Here is a 20,090-nt window from a genome sequence, read left to right on the forward strand (position 1 = left end):
AATACCTTACAAAGCACAGGACAATTGATAAAGTTAAAAATACTGAAAAAGGAACCTGCCAAACAAGCCACCTAAAGTCTATAGCAACACATACAGAATGCTGGAGGAACTCAGCGAGTCAGGCTGCAATCTATGGAAGGAAATAAAAACAGTTGATGCTTTGAGCCGAGACTCTTCATCAGCAATTATGCTTGAAATGTCTATAATTTAGTCTCTGCCATTAACAAACAAAACGGTTTAAAATTGGAAAGCAGTATAGCTAAACAGGCAAAAATAAATACCTTTAACCAGAAATAAGACATACCATGAACGTAGAACATAAAACAGTATAGGCCCTTCAGCTCATGATGTGTCAACCCTTTAACCTACCCGAAGATTAATGCATCTCTTCCCAGCTCTCCATTTTTCTTTCATTCATGTGCCTAAGAATCTCATAAATGCCCCTAATGTATCTGCATCTACCACCACCACCACTGGCAGCTTGTTCCACACACCTACCACTCTCTGTGTAAAAACCCTACCTCTGACATCCACCCTATACTTTCCATCAAACACATTTTCACACTCTTCTGGATTGAATTCCATCTGCCACTTTTCAGTGTCCTATCAAATTCCTACTGTAACCTACAACAATATTCAACACTATCCTCAACACTACCAACCTTCATGACATCTGCAAACTTTTGTTATCCATGTCAAAGAACAAGGAACTCTGAACATATCCCTGTGGAGCAACACTGGTCACTGACCTCCAGTCAGAATATGTTCCATCTATATTGCCCTCTGCAGTACGTGCAAGCCAATTCTGAATCCATGCAGCCAAGTTTCCCTGGATGCCATGCCTGGCATGGGAAATCTTGACAAATGCCTCACTGATATCCATATACACCATATCCGCTGCTCTGTCTTCATTAATTTGTTTTGACACTTCCTCAAAGAATTCAATCGGGCTTGTGAGTGATGACCTGCCTCTGACAAAGCCATGTTGACTATCCCTAATCAGACTAGGAGGTGATTGCCAAAGGCACTGCAATCTCTTCTCTCACTCTGCATAGTATCTTGCAGTATATCTTAACTGGCCTGATAACCAATCTATCCTAATGTTTTACAAAAGTTCCAGAACAGACCAAGTTCCCAGTCCTGCTACATCTAGTTGTAAATGGCAGTGGATAATTAATCAGCTAATAGGAGAAAAATGCGAGAATAGCTCCATTAGTGAAGAAACAATCCAACGTGTAAGTTCTTGAGTCAACACTGAAGCAGTAACAATGATCTTCAGCAGTTAAGAAGCAACTACGAGATTCATTTCCACTTCCGCCTAAAATCCCTTCAGCATGGAAGTTAGTCTTCAACCAATTCAATTAACTACAAGTCACTGCATGAAATGGATGAGAGTTCTGAATACAACAAAGGGTACAGCACCTGAAAAGTCTAACTATACTACTGAAGACTGGCTTCCACAATTTATAAAACTGGCAATATGGAAAATTGATTAAGTATTCACTGTCACAAAAAGAAAGACAAATCCAATCTCATTAATTTCCGCTGAATCAGGCTACTCAATTGCAAGTGTTGGAAGGTGTCAAAAGCAGTGCTATCATGGGGCACTTACCCACCAACATCAATACCACATCTGGGGTTTGCTGGAACCATTCAGTCCAAACGCCATCAAAGCAGTGGTCCAAACATGGATAAAGAGCTGAATTCTTGGCATGAGAGAGTAATACCAATTGATAGCAAGGCACTATTTGGCCAAATATAGCATAAGGCAGCCCTGGTAAATTGAAGTAATTGAGCAGTAAGTGAAAAATATTCTAATGGATGCAGTCATACTTGAGGAAAGGGAGATAATTATGGTCATTAGAGGCCCCAGTAAATGAATACAGGAGTTTCTCAGGGTAGTGCCTTAGGCTCAGACAAACTCAGCTGCTTTATTAATTACCTTCCTTCCCTAAGAAGTAAAAAAAGTAACAGGAGAAGGTGAATCAAAGACCAAGTCTGACCTTGAGAAACCAAATCCAGTATCAAATAACCAATGAAGTAAAATTAGATGTGAGGATCTACGATTTCCATCACGTAACATCACTAGGTAGATACAATTTTTTAACAGAAGTTACTCTATAACACTCAGCAACTAATGATGCCAGTCCAAAGAAACCTCCAAAGAGTGACCTGATAAAAGTACAGTGGATTCTAGTTAATTGGGACACATTAGGGCCAGTACATTTTGGCCCAATAAGCCAAAGTTTCATGGAAGTAGGTAAAAGGTATATTTTTTAAAAAACTGAATAACAAATTATGTATTAATTGAAATACAAAACATATTAGAACACTACCAATAGTGGTACAAAACTGATAGTACTATAAAATTCTATAATAGGTATTGACAAGAATTCATTCAGCGTATGCAATGAAAAAAAATCAGTGCAGACATTGAGTGTGCTAACAGACTGTCTTCATACAATTGCATGACATATACGATTGCATCCTCCAAATCTTCATTTTCATTGTAATATTAAAGATGATGGCCAGTGCCTAAATTCTTTTTAGTTCCTTACTTGTTGAAGTAGTGAAATTGTTTCATTTTCATTCCTGGTCATTTCTGTCATCTCCGAGCCTGAATGCTTGAAACCTCAGAGAGCAAACAGTTCTGAACTGCCTTACTGCTTATTTCTCACCAACGATTAGCGACAAAAATCACTGTGTTTTGAACAGTGTGGAAGAAAATTAAGCCTGAGAATTAATGGTTAACAAAATCATGAGAATAGCAGGGTAAGAAGCAAATGGGATCTGTTTACTTGTACTAATTAGGAATAAATCCTGTTAGAAATAAATAACTGATAATGCACAGATGTAATAAGTCCTGTTGAAAATAAAGAACTGATAACGCACTGATATAGTGTGTAAGGAGGAGCCCTTACCTCTCAAGGCTATGTTATTGATGACTTAGTTTTCTAATAATCAATGGGGAGAAACTATTGGCCTTCAAGACCATATGACTAACGGCTTGGTTTCTTCAAATTACTGGGGAACTGATTGTGTATGTGGGAAGCCTACATCTAATTCTGTATAAGAAATGGAAGCATCTGGAACATTGCTGGTAAGGTCTAATCAGGAAGTCTTTACCCCTGAAAACTGTTGAATTGCATGTATTTTAAGGTATAAAAGACCATGCTTGTGCTTGCCTTAGCAGAGTCATTGCTGGTTCTCCATGATCGTACCAGGGCCTGGGCCTTCGTATAAGTCTAACTGGCGACAGTAATTTTCTCTAACAAACAAACACGTGCAACTGATGCTATTTAAAACCTGTTCACTCTAAGCATGGTTAGCTTCTAACGGAGACATAGCTACAAATGCACCCGACTGATGCTAGTTAGAACCTGTTCAGCAACAGTCTCCTGCCCAATTAAGTAGCATAGTGTCCCAGATAAATGAGGGATATCCCGGGAATTTCCTCCATTAGTTTTTGTTCTTTAAGAGTTGTCCGAAATAAGCAGCTGAACCGATTAACCAATGGTCTAATTTAATGAAATCCACTGAATTTAAAATTATGAGAGCCATAGATAGGGTAGATAATCCTTTTTTTTTCGGTGTTAAAATGTCAGCTACTAAAAGCATAGTTTGAAAGTAAGATTTAAAGATTTAAGAGGCAAGTTCTTTTTATATATACACAAGAGAGCGGCAGGTGCCTGGAACATATTACCAGGAACGAAGGTGGAAGGTGATACAACAGCAGCATTTAAGAAACATTTAGACAAACATATGAAAATGTAATGAAGGATATACAGAACATGTGGTATTTAAATTAGTAACATGAACCACACAGATATCGTTAGTAGAAGGGACTGGTCCTGTGTTGTACTATGTTCTATAAAAGGGAACTTTTAATTTTATTCCTAAAAGCATGCAATCATTTTTTTTCCCAAAATAATTCAAATTCAATCCCAGAAGCAAATTTAAGCAAAATCAATGCACATTTTCCCCACACTATCCACTTGGCATCAAACATTTTCCCCATTCCATCCCAAGAAATACAATAGAGTCAAGCATTTTGAAACTAAAGCATAAAACAGTACAGTGCAATACAGGCCATTCAGCCCACAATGTTCTGCTGACCTTTTAATCTCCTCCAAATTCAGTCTACTCCTTCCCTCCCACATAGCCCTCCATTTTTTCCTTTATGCATTTCCTAAAAGTTTCTTAAATGTCCCTAACATTTACCACTATTCCCAGCAGTGTGTTCCATGCACTTACCATTCTTGTGTGTAATAAAAAACACCTATCACTGATATCCTCCATATACTTTCCTCCAATCAGCTTAAAATATGCCCTCTCATATTAGCCACTGCTGCCCTGGGAAAAATCTACCAGTTATCCATTCTATCTATGCCTCTTATACACCTCTATCAAGTCACCTCTCATCCTCTGATCAAAAGAGAAAAACAAATGAGGTGACCAGAACTGAACATAATACCCCCAAGTGTGGCCTAGCCAGTTTTATAAAGCTTCAACATTACCTCACAGCTCCTGAGCGCAATCATTTCTGTTAACCGAGTTCATAAACATCTTTGCAGCAGTACATTTAATCTATAGGCAGGAAATGTACATAACCATATCCAAACAGTTTATCTCGCATTGTGTAAAACAAGGTTGTGATCAATTTTCCAATTTTTGATGAACAATTATATTATGAGCAAGATTTCAAAAGTTATATGTGTATTAACATTGGGTCAATTTATATAAGAACTGTAGGAGCTTAAAATGTGCTACTTGCTACGGCTTTGAGTATCTAGAAATTTTAATTCTCATAACCAAAAAATCTTTAAGCCTGAATTTTATTATATAATTCAGACATATTAAATTTGTCAAAGACCAATTCCTTTCCAATTCTGTGTTGCAAGTTTTACTACTTCTTGAAAACTATATATTGAAAGAATATTCCATTCAGCATATACTAAAAGGGATGTCACATTAATTAGGAACAATCTGACTGATATCCTCCAAAGGATTTGCCATTGACTATTTTCAGCAGAAAGCAATTTCTTGCAATATGAGGAAATGTCCGCACTGTAACTAATACATTATCTCTAACCACTAAAGTTTATATTTATTTACCAGTTTTAAATACAGAATATAATTCTAGTGTTTTGCATACGTGTATTAGATGTAAGGAGAGGTCAAACAAACTTGGATTGTTTTATATGGAATATCAGTAGCAGATTGGCAATCTGGCAAAATTTAATACAATTATGAGAGGTGCTGATAGGACAGATAAGAGTTTTTTCCCCCCATATGTCAAATATTTTGAGGACACAGCTTTAATAGAAAGTTTAAAGTAGACTAAAAGGAATAAAAAAACCAGAGTGGCAGGTATTTGAAATCTGCTATAGGGAAGGTGAGAGAAGCAGATATAATTGCAGCATTAAAAAAATCATTTGGACAGACTCATGAATAGACTGTGATAAGATAGGAGCATGTGCATGCAGATGGGATTAGTTATACTGACATCACTGTCAGTACAGACATGGTGGGACAAAGGCCTCATCATTGAGGTGTACTATTCTATGTTCTAATCCGAGCAATAAATTTACTTCCACTGGAAAACTTTTCGAAATTGAAAATGTACATTTTATAGCTGAAGCTCAAAATTCTGCCACTAAAGTACCTCTGCAAGCCTTCTAGCAAGTAGGGTGAGGTGAGTTTTATTTTCTGATACAAACTGATACTTTAGATAGCACTGTTACCAATTTAATTACTCTACCACTGATTTTGCCATGTGGAACCAGGACTCCGGGCCAAAGAACCAACCATCATGCACGTTTTGCCCAAAAGGCATCACTTACTCAAATAAAATAACTCTGAACTGAGGCTTCAAAGGGAATATTTATGAGCTCACTGTAGTATGCACCTGGCAACAGTTATCCAGTGGTACCTGGAGCAAAATAGTTCTTCATCTATGCAGTACTCCATGTGCTGTGACTTAAACACGAGATAACAGAGGCTTAATCCCTTTGCTTGAAATTTAATGATTCATCATTGGTTGAGGTCAACAGTATTCGGGCCTGAAAAAAATTACCTAGAATCCCTCCAAATACTGAGAGAGTAACTGTGGAAAGAAGGGAACCAGCAACACAAAATAAATTGGCGATATGTGCAAGACCAGGAATGGACTGAGAAAAAGAGGAAAGCAGGAATGGAAGATAGAAGAGAGAAGCAAAACGGAATTGGAGAAAGTGATAGGTCAATACTGCACAAAAGAAACTCAAAAACTGAAATGGACGTTTTCAGCAAAAAGCTACTATACTCAAAAGATCCCCCTTTTCAATTTTGTCTACTGCCCATGCTTGCAAATGATTAGTCCACCTCATTCAATTCCCCTTCCCCAATACTCTGTTTCAAACCTACTTTGAAGAGAAAAGTTGGTGCAAGTGATTTGTTAGCATTGCCACCCAGTGGTATGACAGTAAATTCCAGCTGAAAAGTTTACTTTTGATATCATTCATAAATATTGTGTAGAATTTAGAACAGAAAGAATTTATGATAAAGCATTAGAAACATGATAAATGACTGTTCCTTACATTACATAACAGTATATAAAATAAATAATTGATTGGTCCCTTTCATGCCACTTTCATTCTAGTTTATACACGTTCTGGAGAAGTGTACAAGAAAAAGGTTGTAAAAAGAATTAAGTACTTGTAACTCCTAAATGAAAAGGTATCAGTGACTTTCAACTCTATCCTAAAACATAAAAGTAGTTCAGCTAGGCAATTAACAAGAAAATTTGAGCAGCCACAAGACTACTCTCATGTGTACTCTCATGAAATGGGCCAGAAATTAGCTTACTTGTTGCAGTTCTATGTAATGCAATGTAACCCATTCAGTTTAACAGTTTTTTAAAAACATCAAATTGTATCATTGGCTAATAAAGCAGGCAAAAACAGTGAAATCTGGTCCTTGCATTAGAAAGATGATGTAAAAGGTAGATAGGATTGTAAAAAAAGCTTTTGGCACATTGGCCTTCATAAATCAATGTACTGAGTACAGCAGTTGGGATGTTATAAGTTGTGTAAGGCATTGGTGAGACCTAATCTGGAGTACTGTGTAGAGTTTTGGTCACCTACCTACAGGAAAGATGTAAAGAAGGTTCAAAGAGTGCAGAGAATATTTAAAAGGATGTTGCCAGGACTTGAGGAGCTGAGTTATAGAAAAAAGTTGAATACATTAGGACATTATTCCCTAAAACATAAAAGACTGAGGAGAAATTTGATAAAATTATGAGGAATATAGATAGGGTAAAAGTAAGCAGGCTTTTTCCACTGAGGTTAGGCAAGCCTAGAACTAGAGATAGGGGTTAAGGGGGAAAGGTGAAATGTTTAAGGGGGAACATGAGGGGGAATTGCTTCACTCAGAGGGTGGTGAGGGTGTGAAATGAGCCGCCAGTACAAATGGCAGATGTGGGGTTGATTTCAAAATTTAAGTGAAATTTGGACAAGTACACGGATGGGAGCGGTATGGACGGCTATGGTCCAGGTGCAGGTTGATGGGTCTAGGCAGATTAATAGTTCAGCACAAACTAGATAGGTCTGAAGGCCCGTTTCTGAGCTATACATGCAAGGTTAAACACAGATCAGAATTGGACTAGCACAGTCTGCCGCACAAATTAGATTTGAGACTGCTTATTTGACTACTTGGAAATGCAATTGTTTTGCACCTGGCTCCCAGTGCCTTTCACAGACTGAGGTCCCAATTCCTGCGCTGCCCTGAAACTCATCCTGCTCCGTTTCCTATGCTCCCCTGAAAGTTACCAGTGCCTCCTTTGCCCCACTCTCTTTAAACTTACTGAGTTCACTGGAAAAGGTGTCATTCGATGACACGATATTTGTTAAGAAGTAAATTAAAAGCATGTTGAATATTAACATCCAATAATATATAAAATTAGCTACTTTAGAACCTCCAAGTTCCAAGCTACCTAATTAATAGGCCTTGATTCTATGTCTATGTGACAGAGAACAATGACTGTTCATTTTCATTTACAATAGACTCTCTGACAGTGGTGTCTGAAAAGAGGATGCTGTCCAAGTTGCATGCCATCTTGGACAATGTCCCCCATCCACTCCATAATGTACTGGTTAGGCACCGGTGTACGTTCAGCTAGATACTCATTCCACCGAGATGCAACACTGAGCGTCATGGGAAGTCATTCCTGCCTGTGGCCATCAAACTTTACAACTCCTCCCTCGGAGCGTCAGACACCCTGTGCCAATAGGCTGGTCCTGGACTTATTTCCATTTGGAATAATTTACTTATTATTATTTAATTATTTATGGTTTTGTATTGCTATATTTCTACACTATTCTTAGTTGGTGCGACTGTAATGAAATCCAATTTCCCTCGGGATTAATAAAGTATGTCTGTCTGTCTGTAGACACCAAGGTGGGTAGTTATTGTATGTATACAATTTTCGCTACTTTTTAACCAATGAAAGGCAGTATTTCTTAATAAATTGTACTCCATTTAAAGATTATAAATTTTAATAATCTTACAATATTACCTTGAGTCTGAGCCAGATGCAGAAGTTTGGAAGTAACGTAACGGCCATTCTCCACATCCTGCAATGACCCTTCTGAAGTAAGCTTCTCCAGCTGGGTTAACAGACCATGGATACGAGAATTCCTGAGAGCAAGACACAAATAATTTGTTAAAACAGGGGTTACAGACCTTTAGTATAGGCCATTTTTAATAGTCTTAGTTCTGCACTCTGTACTTTAAAAGGTAAGTAAAATTGATTAAAAGATTAAAATTCACATGAGCAATTCCCAACTATGATTTGGAAACTCCGCATTTTTCAGCTGCCATATGTAGATAGTGTTTGAGGTATACCATCTGCTTCTAGTAGCAGAAATTATGCACAATTTTAAGAGCCTTGGCTTCTTTCCATCATGATAGCCATTGAATAATTCTGAACTGTAAAATTTCCATGCTAAAAAATTACTAAATTATCTGCAAATTTTACTGTACATCTCATCATGTCCTGCCCTGTTGTCCTCCATCTACCAAGAGTATTCCTCAAATAACCAAACAAGGACAGCTCATCTATCATACTTCTGTGGAAAAATAAGACCAATAGAAAATTAGTTTTTTATCTCCATTGTAATGACATCACAAAGACAAACTACATCACAAAACTACTTCACACTATTGCTTAGGGTTACACATTTATAACAATAAAATCAATGTATTTTCCCTAAATTTAATCCCTATTATAAATGAAATGGTCCTTGTACATCTGTTACAAAAAGAACAATTTGAGTTTTGAATGATGACATCCTAATTAGGAGAATCTTATGGAGGCTTGTACTATTCAATAATACCAGAAAATTAAATGTTAAGGGGTTCACCAGATCAAATAACACTAATAACCCAAATACCTTTCCCTTCTCTGTAACCCGTCTGTTCATACAGAATATCCAACATGCCTCAAGTGGCTAAAAAGCTGTTCCAAATAAATTGAATTTATTGAATCTTTAATTGAAAAAGTTAAAAACTTCAAATGTTTGATATCCAAAAAGAAACCAGAACTTTCAGCACTTAGTTTTATATTGGACTCATACCCATGCACTCTATAAATAATACTTTTCTCATTCACCCACCCCTCGAAACAATTTAACTCAAAGTGGTTTGTAAGAAAAAGGTTATAAGAAATATCTACTAGATTCACAGAAACATGAAAAAATGAATATCTCGTGGTTACTCTGATAACAGAATTTGGCTACAATCCAGCCAAATTCACTTATGTATTACAGTGAATAAAGAAGGAGCTAGAACAAGGAAGAGTAAGCTCCAAGAACAGTTTTGCCCTTGATAATAGCAGACACCAACACACAGGTGTCAAAACAGAAGGCTGAAGCATTGGCAGCTTTAGCCAGAAATTATGAATGGATGATCCAGCTCATCTCCTCCCAAGATCCCATTCATCACTGAAATTGGTCTCTAATCAATGTTGTCCCTTATGATGTCACAGTAGAGTGTACAGGCAGAGAGAGAATGGGTAACCAATATAGTGGAAACAGCAGACATGAATTGAAGTACAACTACCTGAGAAAATCTCATTTACCATCAATAACTTCACTTTTGGAATACCATTAGGCTGATGGCTCCACAGGGAAGTATTGTCCAAGTTAGGACCATTAAAAAAATCTTAGTTGCATGGGATAGGAGTGATAGTAACAATGGTAGGGGATGCAGAAGGGAAGAAACAGACACCATTTTTTGTGGCTGAAGAATTGACTCCCAGATTGCATGTTGCCTCTCTGGTGCAAGAGAACCAAGGACGTCACTGAACAACTGCAAAAGCTTATAAGGAAATCTTGAGGATTATAAAGAAGCCAGTAAAGACCTCAAGAAGGGAATAAAAGAAAGCCAGAAGGGGCCATGAAAAGTCCTGGGCAAGTATTATCAAAGAAAATCCCAAGGCTTTCAATGCGTACATCAGAACAACAGGATTACGAGGGAATGGGTAGAATGACTCAAGAATAAAGTTTCTCTTCCAAATACTCCAGTTTCTTCCCACATTCCAAAGATGTACAAGTCAAAATTAGTAAGTTTTGGGCATGCCATATCAGTGCTGGAAACATGATGACACCTGCAGGCTACTCCCAGCATATCCTCAAATTGTGTTGGTCTTTGGTGCAAATGATACATTTCATTGTGTTTCGATGCACGTGTAACAAATCCTTAAATCACTGAAGGAGGAAACATGTGCTTGGAGGCAGAGCATGTGTATGAGGTCCTAAATAAGTAGTTTGTATCAGTATTTACTAAAGAGAAGAACATGAAGGGTAAGGAGATCATTGCAGGCCATATTGAGATAAAGAAGGAGGTAGGAAGATGGGGAGATCAGTATAGGACATTTTGAGATAAAGAAGGATGTAGTGTTGAGTCCCTTAAAGAACATTAAGCTACGGAAGTCCTTAGGGCTTAATGGAATATGCCGCAGGTTATTGAGAGAGGCAAGAGATGAGACTGCTGGGGCTTTGACCAATGTATTTGTGTCTTCTCTAGCCAGAGCTAAGCTCCTGAGGACTGGCAAGTAGCTGATATTATTCTACAAGTAGGAAAATAGGGATAATCCTGGAAAGTAAGCTGGTGTCTCACACCAGTGGTAGGGAAGTTATTGGAAAAGATCCTTAGGGATAGGATTTAAAGGTTAACTTTATTTGTCTCATTTACATCAAAACATAGTGAAATGAGTCGTTTGCATCAATGACTGAGAAAGTGCCAACATGGCATGCTTACTAATCATATACATCTTTGGAATGTGGGAGGAAACTGGAACACCCAGAGAAAACCCACACATCATAGGGAGAATGTACAAACTCCTTACAGACAACAGAGGATTTGTACCCTGACTACTGGCATTGTAATGTATCATGTCAACTGCTGATTATCATGCCATCCAATGAGCATTTGCTAATCCATGGCCTTATCGGGGGCAGTCAGCATGGCTTTATGCAGGGCCGATTCTTATCTTACAAACTTGATTGAGTTTCCTGGGAAGGTAAGATGAAGGTAGAGCTGTGGATGTTGTCTACATTGATTTTAGTAAGTTGATTGACAAGGTTCCTCATTGGAAGCTCATCAGAAGATCAAGATGCATTGGATCCATAGTGTACTGGCCATTTGGCTTCAGAACTGACTTGTCCGTAGAAGACAGCGCATAGTGGACAATGGCACCTATTCTCTCCGGAGGTCTGTGTTTTGTGGTGTTCAGCAGGGATCTATATTGGGACCTCTGCTGTATGCATATAAATGACCTGCTTAAAAATGTTATGGATGGTTTAGTAAGTTTGCAGATGATCCAATATTGGTGGTGTTGTACAAGACAGGCAGAGGATACAGCAGGACATAGATCAGTTGCAAACATGGGTGAAGAAAAGGCAGATAGAATTTAACCAGGCCAAAAATGAAGTGTTGCACCTTGGCAGATCAAATGTCATAAGATAATACATAATTAATGGTAAGACCCTTAACAATGTTGATGCGCAGTGGGACCTTGGGGTTGACGTTCTTAGCTCTCTAAAAGTGGCCACAAAGGTTGATAAGATGGTAATAAAGGTATATGGCATGCTTGCTTTTATTAGTCAAGGAAATGAGTTTAAGAGTTGAAGTTAATTTGCGGTTTTATAAATCTCAGGTTAGACTGCATCTGGTGTATTACATTCAGTCTGGATGCCCCATTATAAAATAGTTGTAGCTACAGAGAGAGTGCAGAAGAGGTTTAACAGGATGCTGCAAGGATTAGAGGACATGTGCTATAGGGAGATGATAAACAAGCTTAGGTTGCTTTTCTCTGAAGCAGTAGAGGCAAAGGGGAGATCTGATAGAGGTTTATAAGATTATGAAGGACATACACAGATAGCATTTTTCTATCAGGTTTGAAATGTCTAATACAAGAGGGCATGCACTTATAGAGAGGGGTTAGATTCAAAAGAGATGTGTGGACCAATTTGATGTTACAAAGAGTGATAGGTGTCTAAAATGTGCTGCCTGCAGTGGTGGTTAAAGTAAATGAAATGGAGGCATTCAAGAGGCTCTTAGACAGGTACATATATGTGCAGAATTGGAAGGATTACAGATATTGTGTAAGCAGAAAGGGTTGGTTTAGTTGGGCATTTTATTATTAATTTACAGGCAGTCCCCAAGTTACGAACGTCCAACTTATGGACAACTAGTACTTCGAACCGAGGGCGGAAAACGCCATCCTCCATTTTATGTTGTTGCCGATAACACTGTGTTGAGTGTGTAACTTTGTATTTGGCTTAAGTACTTCTTAGCACGATTCATCCTGACTCCGCCTAACCTTTTCTAGTCAGCACACCGCCCCCCCCCCCCCCCACTTGTCCCAGTTAACCTGTCTCAGCGTGGGTGGACTCTAGGACCCGGAAATTAACCCGCTACCCACGGCTGCTGCTGTATTTTTTTTTATTAAGTGCGTTCGTGAAAAATAGCCAGATCAGAAATGCTGATCAAGTCAACTAGTTCCTAAAGAGAACTCTGATAGGCCAATCAGACAGTTCACTGCAGTTTTCTGATCCGTTGACGGAAAATAATCATGATTGAAAATTAAGTGGAAATAATAAAGCGATTGGAAAGAGGTGAAACACCATCAGTCATTGGAAAAGCTTTAGGCTACAGTCGGTCAACGATTGGAACAACTTTAAAGGATACAGGTAAAGGATAAAGTGAGAATAATGGAGTATATGAAAGGCCCTGCCCGGATGAAAGCTACAATTATTACTAAGCAATGCAGTGGTTTAATTATTGAAATACATACGTTTCTTAAGTGTTTTATATGTATAGAAAGGTAAAATATATACTATATACTAAGACAAACGTTTGACTAACTGACACTAAATAACACTAGATGTACCTGTTTTGACTTACGTACAAATCTGACTTAAGGATGGACTCAGGAACGGAATTCGCTCATAACCCGGGGACACCCTGTAATTAGTTTGGCACAACATTGTGGTCCAAACAGCCTATTCCTGTGCTGAACTCCTGTGTCCTATTGTCTAAAACTACAAAAGTCAATAGCCAGAGGATTTGGTCCATATTGGTAGCAAGGTGCATAAAAAATACAAAAATGGCATAATTAAAGGCATTACAGTGGATTCCAGTTAACTGGGACACATCATGACCAATACATTTTGGCCCAATTAAGCATATGTCCCAATTAGCTGAAGATTTATGGAAATAGATAAAAAGGTATAAAAAAAAGACAATTGTTTAACTGAGTAACAAATTATGCATTTAAATGAAATACGGAACAGATTAGAACACCAGCAAAACTACTGCAGTACTATAAAATTGCATATTAGTTCTCAAGTTATCAATGGAGGAATTAATCTAGTGTAAACTGCCGGGTTCTTCAGATTGACTGTACATGAACATAATCAGCAGATATCTAGTGCATATTATAGGCTGCCTTCATTTTCTTCTGGCATAAAGTCAAAATAAAAAAAACAAAATGATCAAAAATCACTGATTTTTGAATTGGTGTCTGTTGGCTCCAATGGATAACAATGCATGAGCACATGCAACAGACGCTATCTAAAAGCTATTCATTTTAATGCCCACACAAGTACATGCAGTTGGTGCTAGTTGGGCAACCGGCTGCTGTCCCAATTAAGAGACATAGTGCCCCAAATAAATGAAAGGAATCCCGGCTATTTTTTTGAGGAGTTTTGTTCTTAAGAGCTGTCCTGAATAAGTGGTTGCCCTGATTAATGGATGGCCTAATTAACCAGAATCCACTGTATATATATCAAACATTGACTTGATAATTAAAGCACTACTTTTCTCCCCCCCCCCATTGTAATGTATTCTTAAGAGGTTCTAATTTTGTATTATTAAGAAATCTATTTAATTACTATTTGTAACTGAAAGTCTAATCATTGAAATATACAATCTTTATTTCAGCTTCTTGAACATCTGAGTCTGATGTAGTGGCAAAGTGGCATTAGAAGGTTACAACTTACACAATATAATCCAGCTCACTTCAATTATTTCTTCCACCACACACATCCCCCACCCACATTATTCCCACCCAATTTCAGTTTCGCTTTCATGGCAAACAGTGAAAAGAAAATCAGGCCTGACTAATCCAGTCAGATATTTGAGGAGACCATAAGCAGTCTCAGGAACACTTCTTCGTAAAGCATGACAAAAATTTGAAATATAACACGTATATCATAATTGCCACTGAAAATGATATACTGTATATTTTCAACACATTTTTTGCCAAATTATACAATCAAAGTCTCTGAATTGTACAATCAAAACTAATTAAATAGACTTGAGATAGAGATTTGATTGTATGCAGGAACAGGTAAAAGGGGTTGTTGGGTTGTTGCCAGGGGTTATGTCCAAAGAACCTTTACATTTGCAGTTTTAAGTGTACAGATGTTTTAATAATTTGCACCAAGAATGAACACAAAATAAACTCACAACATAAGATGTCTTTAAAATTCTACTTTGTGTCCTCCTTTTATATACTTACCCTTTTTCTGTTGACACTTTCACTTTGTTCATCTTGACTGAAGTTCCTTTTTTACTTTGCCATTTCAAATAATCTGGAAATATTTCATAAAACATAAATCAGAACAACAAATAATGTAGAGTTTATGGCAACTTCATGTATATATGAACATACAGAGTAATAACAGGAGTTTGTCATTCAGCCATTCATGCCTCCTTTACCATTTCATAAAATTATAACTAATCTAATTGTTAACTTAACTGGGCATTCTCATCTTTAACACTAATTTTTCACAATCCATCCAACTATTCTTTAAATATATCCAATTCCACATCCATAATAATGAAGAATATATGACTGGTTCACAGGTTAGGGTTCAGGGCATGTTTTGAAGCCATTAAGTGGAATCTTGCAATGATTGGTGAGCAAGATTGTTTGTAGGGAAAGTATGCCAAATGGGCATGTCAGGAGTTCAGAGCTTACATGTTCCTGTTAGGGTGGAGGGCAATGCTGGCATGTGTCAGAAATCCTGGTTGATGAGAGTTATTGAGCTTCTAGTTAAGACAAAGAGGGTGCTGCCTGTTATGGACTTTAGCAAGACCTTTGAGGAGGTCCCTCATGGCACCTCATCATTTGTCAGAATACATAATGTAACTAAGTAGTTTGTTTGATCCACTACATAGCAGAGTCCCCAATTTATCCATTCCAAATAACACAGTTCTCTGGGTCGCAATAATGCATTTGGGATACACCTTTGGATAAATACTTAAAGTTAATATAGCTGGCACAACCAATTCCCAAATCTCAACTTACTGGCTTGTCTGTATCAGTTTAGACCATTAATCTATAAGACATGGGACAAAACTGAGCCTTTTGGCCCATCCAGTCTGCTCCGCCACCCCATCGTGGCTGACTTATTATCTCTCTCAATCCCATTCTCCTACCTTCTCCCCATTACTTTTCAAGAGCCTCTCAACCTTAGTTTTAAATTTACCCAATGTCTTAGCCTCCAGAGCCATCTGATTCAATAGATTCACCATTTCCTGGACAAAGAAATTCCAGTGAATACAGGCCTAGAGCCATCAAATGCTCCTCATACATTATTCCTTTCATTCCCAGAATCATTCTCATGAACCCGGTCTGGACCCTCTCCAATGCCAGCACATCTTTTCTCAGATAATGAGTCCAAAACTGCTCACAATACTCAAAATGTGGTCTGACCAATGCCTTATAAAGCTTCAGCAGTACCCCCTTCATTTTTATTCCCGGCCTCTCAAAATGAATGCTAACATTGCATTTGTTTTCCTTATCACCATCTCAACAAGATAATTAACCTTCAGGGAATCCTGCACGACAACTCCCAAGACCCTTCGCTGCTCTGATTTCTGAATTTTCCCCTCATTTAGAAAATAGTCTATGCCCTTACTCCTTCTACCTAAGTGCATAACCATACACTTCCCTACGCTATATTCCACTTGCCACTTCTCTGATCGTTCTCCCAATCCACGTCTTTCTGCAGACTCACTGCTTCCTCAACACTACATGCCCCTCCACCTGTCTCCGTGTCATCTGCAAATTTGGCCACAAAGCCATCAATTCTGTCAATTAAATCACTGACATGCTGTATAATGGGAAAAGGAGCAGTCCCAACACTGCAGAACACCAACAGCTACTGGCAGCCAACCAGAGAAGGGCCACACTTTTCCACACTTAGCCTCCTGGCAGTCAGCAAATCTTGTATCCATGCTGGTACTTTTCCTAGCATGGGCTAATAACTTCTTGAACAGCTTCGTGTCTGAGAGCTTGTCAAAGGCCTTCTAAAAATCCATGTAAACAACGTCCACTGACTCTCCTTTGTCTATTTTGTCTGTTATTTCCTCAAATAATCCCAACAGATCTATTTATTTATTACTGAGATACAGTACAGAATATGCCCTTCTGGAATTCTGAGCTGCTCTGCTCAGCGACCCCTGATTTAATCCTAACCTGATCAAGTGACAATTTACAATGGCTAATTAACCTACACAGGACATATTTGGACTGAGAGAGGAATCCAGAGGACCTGGAGAAAAACCCATGCATTCCATGCAACGTACTGAGACTCCTTACAGAGGATGCCAGGACTGAACGCCGAACTCCGACACCCCAAGCTATAATAGCATTGCACTAACCACTACACTAATTCTCAGGCAAAATTTCAGGCTACGCTGTCTTTTGCCGATTTTATCACGTGTCTCCAAGTATCCCAAAGCATCATTCTGAATAATGGACTCCAACATCCTTCCAACCACTGAAGAAAGGCTAACTAGCCTATAATTTACTGTCTTTGCCTTCCTCCTTTCTTATAGAATGGAATGACATTTGTAATTTTTCAGTCCTTCTGAACCATTATAGAATCTAGCGATTACTTAAAGATTGCTACTAATGCCTCCACAATCTCTTCAGCTACTGCTTTCAGAACCCTGTGGCATAGTCTTTCTGATCCAGATAATTTATCTTTCAGCTTCCCAAGCACCCTCTCCTTTGTAATAGCAACTGCAGTCACTTCTGCCCCCTGACACTCTTGAACTTCTGGCAACTGTTTGTGTCTTCCACAGTGGGGATTGATGGGAAATACTTAATAAGTTTTCTTACCATATCTTTTCCCACCATTACTACCTCTCCAGCGTCATTTTCCAGTGGGCTGATATTTACTCTCAACCCTCTTTTATTCCTTATATAGTGGGTAAAAAAAAAACTTTTGTTATCCTCTTTTATATGATTAACTTCGTAATTACTCTTTTCTCTCCTTATTGCTGTTTAGTTGGTTTTTAAAAGCTTCCTAATACTCTAACTTCCCTCTAATTTTTGCCACATTATATGACCTCTCTTTTGTTTTATGCTGTCTTTGACTTCCCTTGTTAGCCACAGTTGCCTCTTCTTCCCTTTAGAATACTTCTTCTTTGGGATGCATCTATCCTGTGCCTTCCATATTGCTCCCAGAAACTCCAGACATTGCTGTTTTGCTAGTGTCCCTTCCAATCAACTTTGGCCAGCTCCTCTTTTGCTCATACCACTTTAGTTCCCTTTACTCCAATGTAATGCAGATAAATCTGATTTTAGCTTCTCCCACTCAAACTGCAGCATGAATTCGATCATATTATGATCACTGCCTCCCAATGGTTCCTTTACCTTAAACTCACTAATCAAATCTAGTTCTTCATGCAACATCCAATCCAATAGTTTTTCCCCAGTGGGCTCAACCACAAGCTGCTCCAAAAAGCTATCTCATAGGCATTCTACAAACTCCTTCTCTTGGAATCCAGCATCAACCTGACTTTCCCAATCCACCTGCTTATTGAAATACCCTATGACTATGATAACATTGCCCTATTAAGTGCCTTCTATATCTCCCATTTTCTTACTATTAATTCGGGTCTCAGACCCAGGAAATGAGAGATAATGCAATGGTTTTGACCATTGCTCTTAGAGACACCTGTGTGAATTGCAACTCCGTGCTACGTGCCAGCTACCAGGGACACAGACACCCTCGGGCAATGTGGGGGTGGGGATTGCATCACCCTACTTTGATGGACATCTACAACTCCGCAAGTCAAGATAAAAGGGGACTGCAGGAGGCGGTACCCCAGCGATGCACCAGAAGGACGCACCATCGCTCAGCGCTCCAGTGCTAGTGGGGAGCCATTTAAAGCCAATTGCGTCCCGTTCTCCTTTGCCTAGGGAGCGGGTGGCTGATAACACCAAAAAGGACTTCGAACTAACCAACGTTCCCGATTCAATGGATTTGCTTCATAAACGACTGGGCAAGTTTCTTTTTTCACAAGTCTCTCTTTCTAACAAGTGAAACCCAGCGGTCCCCAAAAGGCTGAAGCCTGCAGACTTCTGAGTGACTTTTATATTTCCATCGGACTCAGTATCATCCCCTAGACAAACGATAGAACTATTTCTTACTGATGATTATTACTATACCCGCGCTTGAGATGGAGCATTAACGACGTATATTATCTGAATGTTTGCATTAACCTTACTTTTGTGTCCCTTTATAAAATAAAGGCTTTTAAAAATAGTACCATCAGACTTCAACGGACCTCTCTATCTTTGCTGGTAAGTGATCCAGTTACGGGATACGTAACACTGGTCCTCTGTCAGAAATGCTTTTCTCATTTTTTATGTCCATGACTTGCATGAGTTTTAACAGTGAGTGAGTACAGCAAGCCAATATTAAGCTGAACCAAATCCTTTGGCCATCCAGTGTCCAAATGTATACAAACACAGGAAAATCTGCAGATGCTGGAAATCCAACCAAAATGCACAAAATGCTGGAGGAACTCAGCAGACCAGGCAGCATCTATGGAAAAGAATAAACATTTCAGGCTAAGATGAAGGGTCTCAGCTCAAAATGTTGACTGTTCACTCTTTTCCATTGATGCTGCCTGGCCTGCTGAGTTGCATGTGTTGTTCCAAATGTGTACTTTAATCTTAAATTGCTTTTCCTAATTTAATGGCTTTATATTCAGGTGATAATTATAGTTCCACAGCAACAGCCACGGCTGAAATAAGTTCACTCAACTTAGCATACTCATGGGCTCTATGGCACTGGACCCAAGTGTACCAGCCATTCAGTAGAAACTTACTTTATTCACTTGCACATAGGGCTTCAGTGCAAACTTCAGAGGAGCAGCAAGTTTTATGGGATAGAACTTCATAGTTTGGCTCTAAATTCATGGATTACAGCTATTTTCTGTGAAAAATTAGTCTGTTTTCAATAAATAGATCATTCAATTTCAATAAACATCAATCAATAATCATCAGGGACATTTTAACAAAATGATAATTTAGTGACATAGCATCTGGAGAAAAAGAGATTTAATTCCAAGAAAGAGTCAGCTCCACTATAGCAGAGGGAGAAGTAATTAAATTCATCTGATATTAAAACTAGCGTCAACAACGTTGGCCATGAAACTACTGCATTGTCACAAAAAACCATCAAGCTTATGAAGGTCATTAGGGAAAGTAATCTGCCGTGTTCAACTAGTCTGTCTACAAG

General features: G+C 38.5%; 1 protein-coding gene across 13 annotated transcripts in view; it reads right to left on the reverse strand.

Moving 5' to 3' along the window:
- agtpbp1 (ATP/GTP binding carboxypeptidase 1) overlaps window positions 1–20,090 on the reverse strand; it is a 270,083-nt gene that overhangs the window by 197,038 nt on the left and 52,955 nt on the right. For all 13 annotated transcript variants that reach the window (XM_059969829.1, XM_059969822.1, XM_059969828.1 and 10 more), the window contains 2 exons: window positions 15,065–15,137; window positions 8,555–8,676 (listed from right to left, as the gene is read on the reverse strand). In XM_059969829.1, coding sequence (XP_059825812.1) covers window positions 8,555–8,676; window positions 15,065–15,096 — 154 coding nt within the window. In that variant the 5' untranslated portion in view covers window positions 15,097–15,137. The remainder of the gene's footprint in view (window positions 1–8,554; window positions 8,677–15,064; window positions 15,138–20,090) is intronic.

Source organism: Hypanus sabinus, chromosome 5, assembly GCF_030144855.1.
Source record: "Hypanus sabinus isolate sHypSab1 chromosome 5, sHypSab1.hap1, whole genome shotgun sequence".
In the NCBI taxonomy this organism is placed as follows: domain Eukaryota; kingdom Metazoa; phylum Chordata; class Chondrichthyes; order Myliobatiformes; family Dasyatidae; genus Hypanus; species Hypanus sabinus.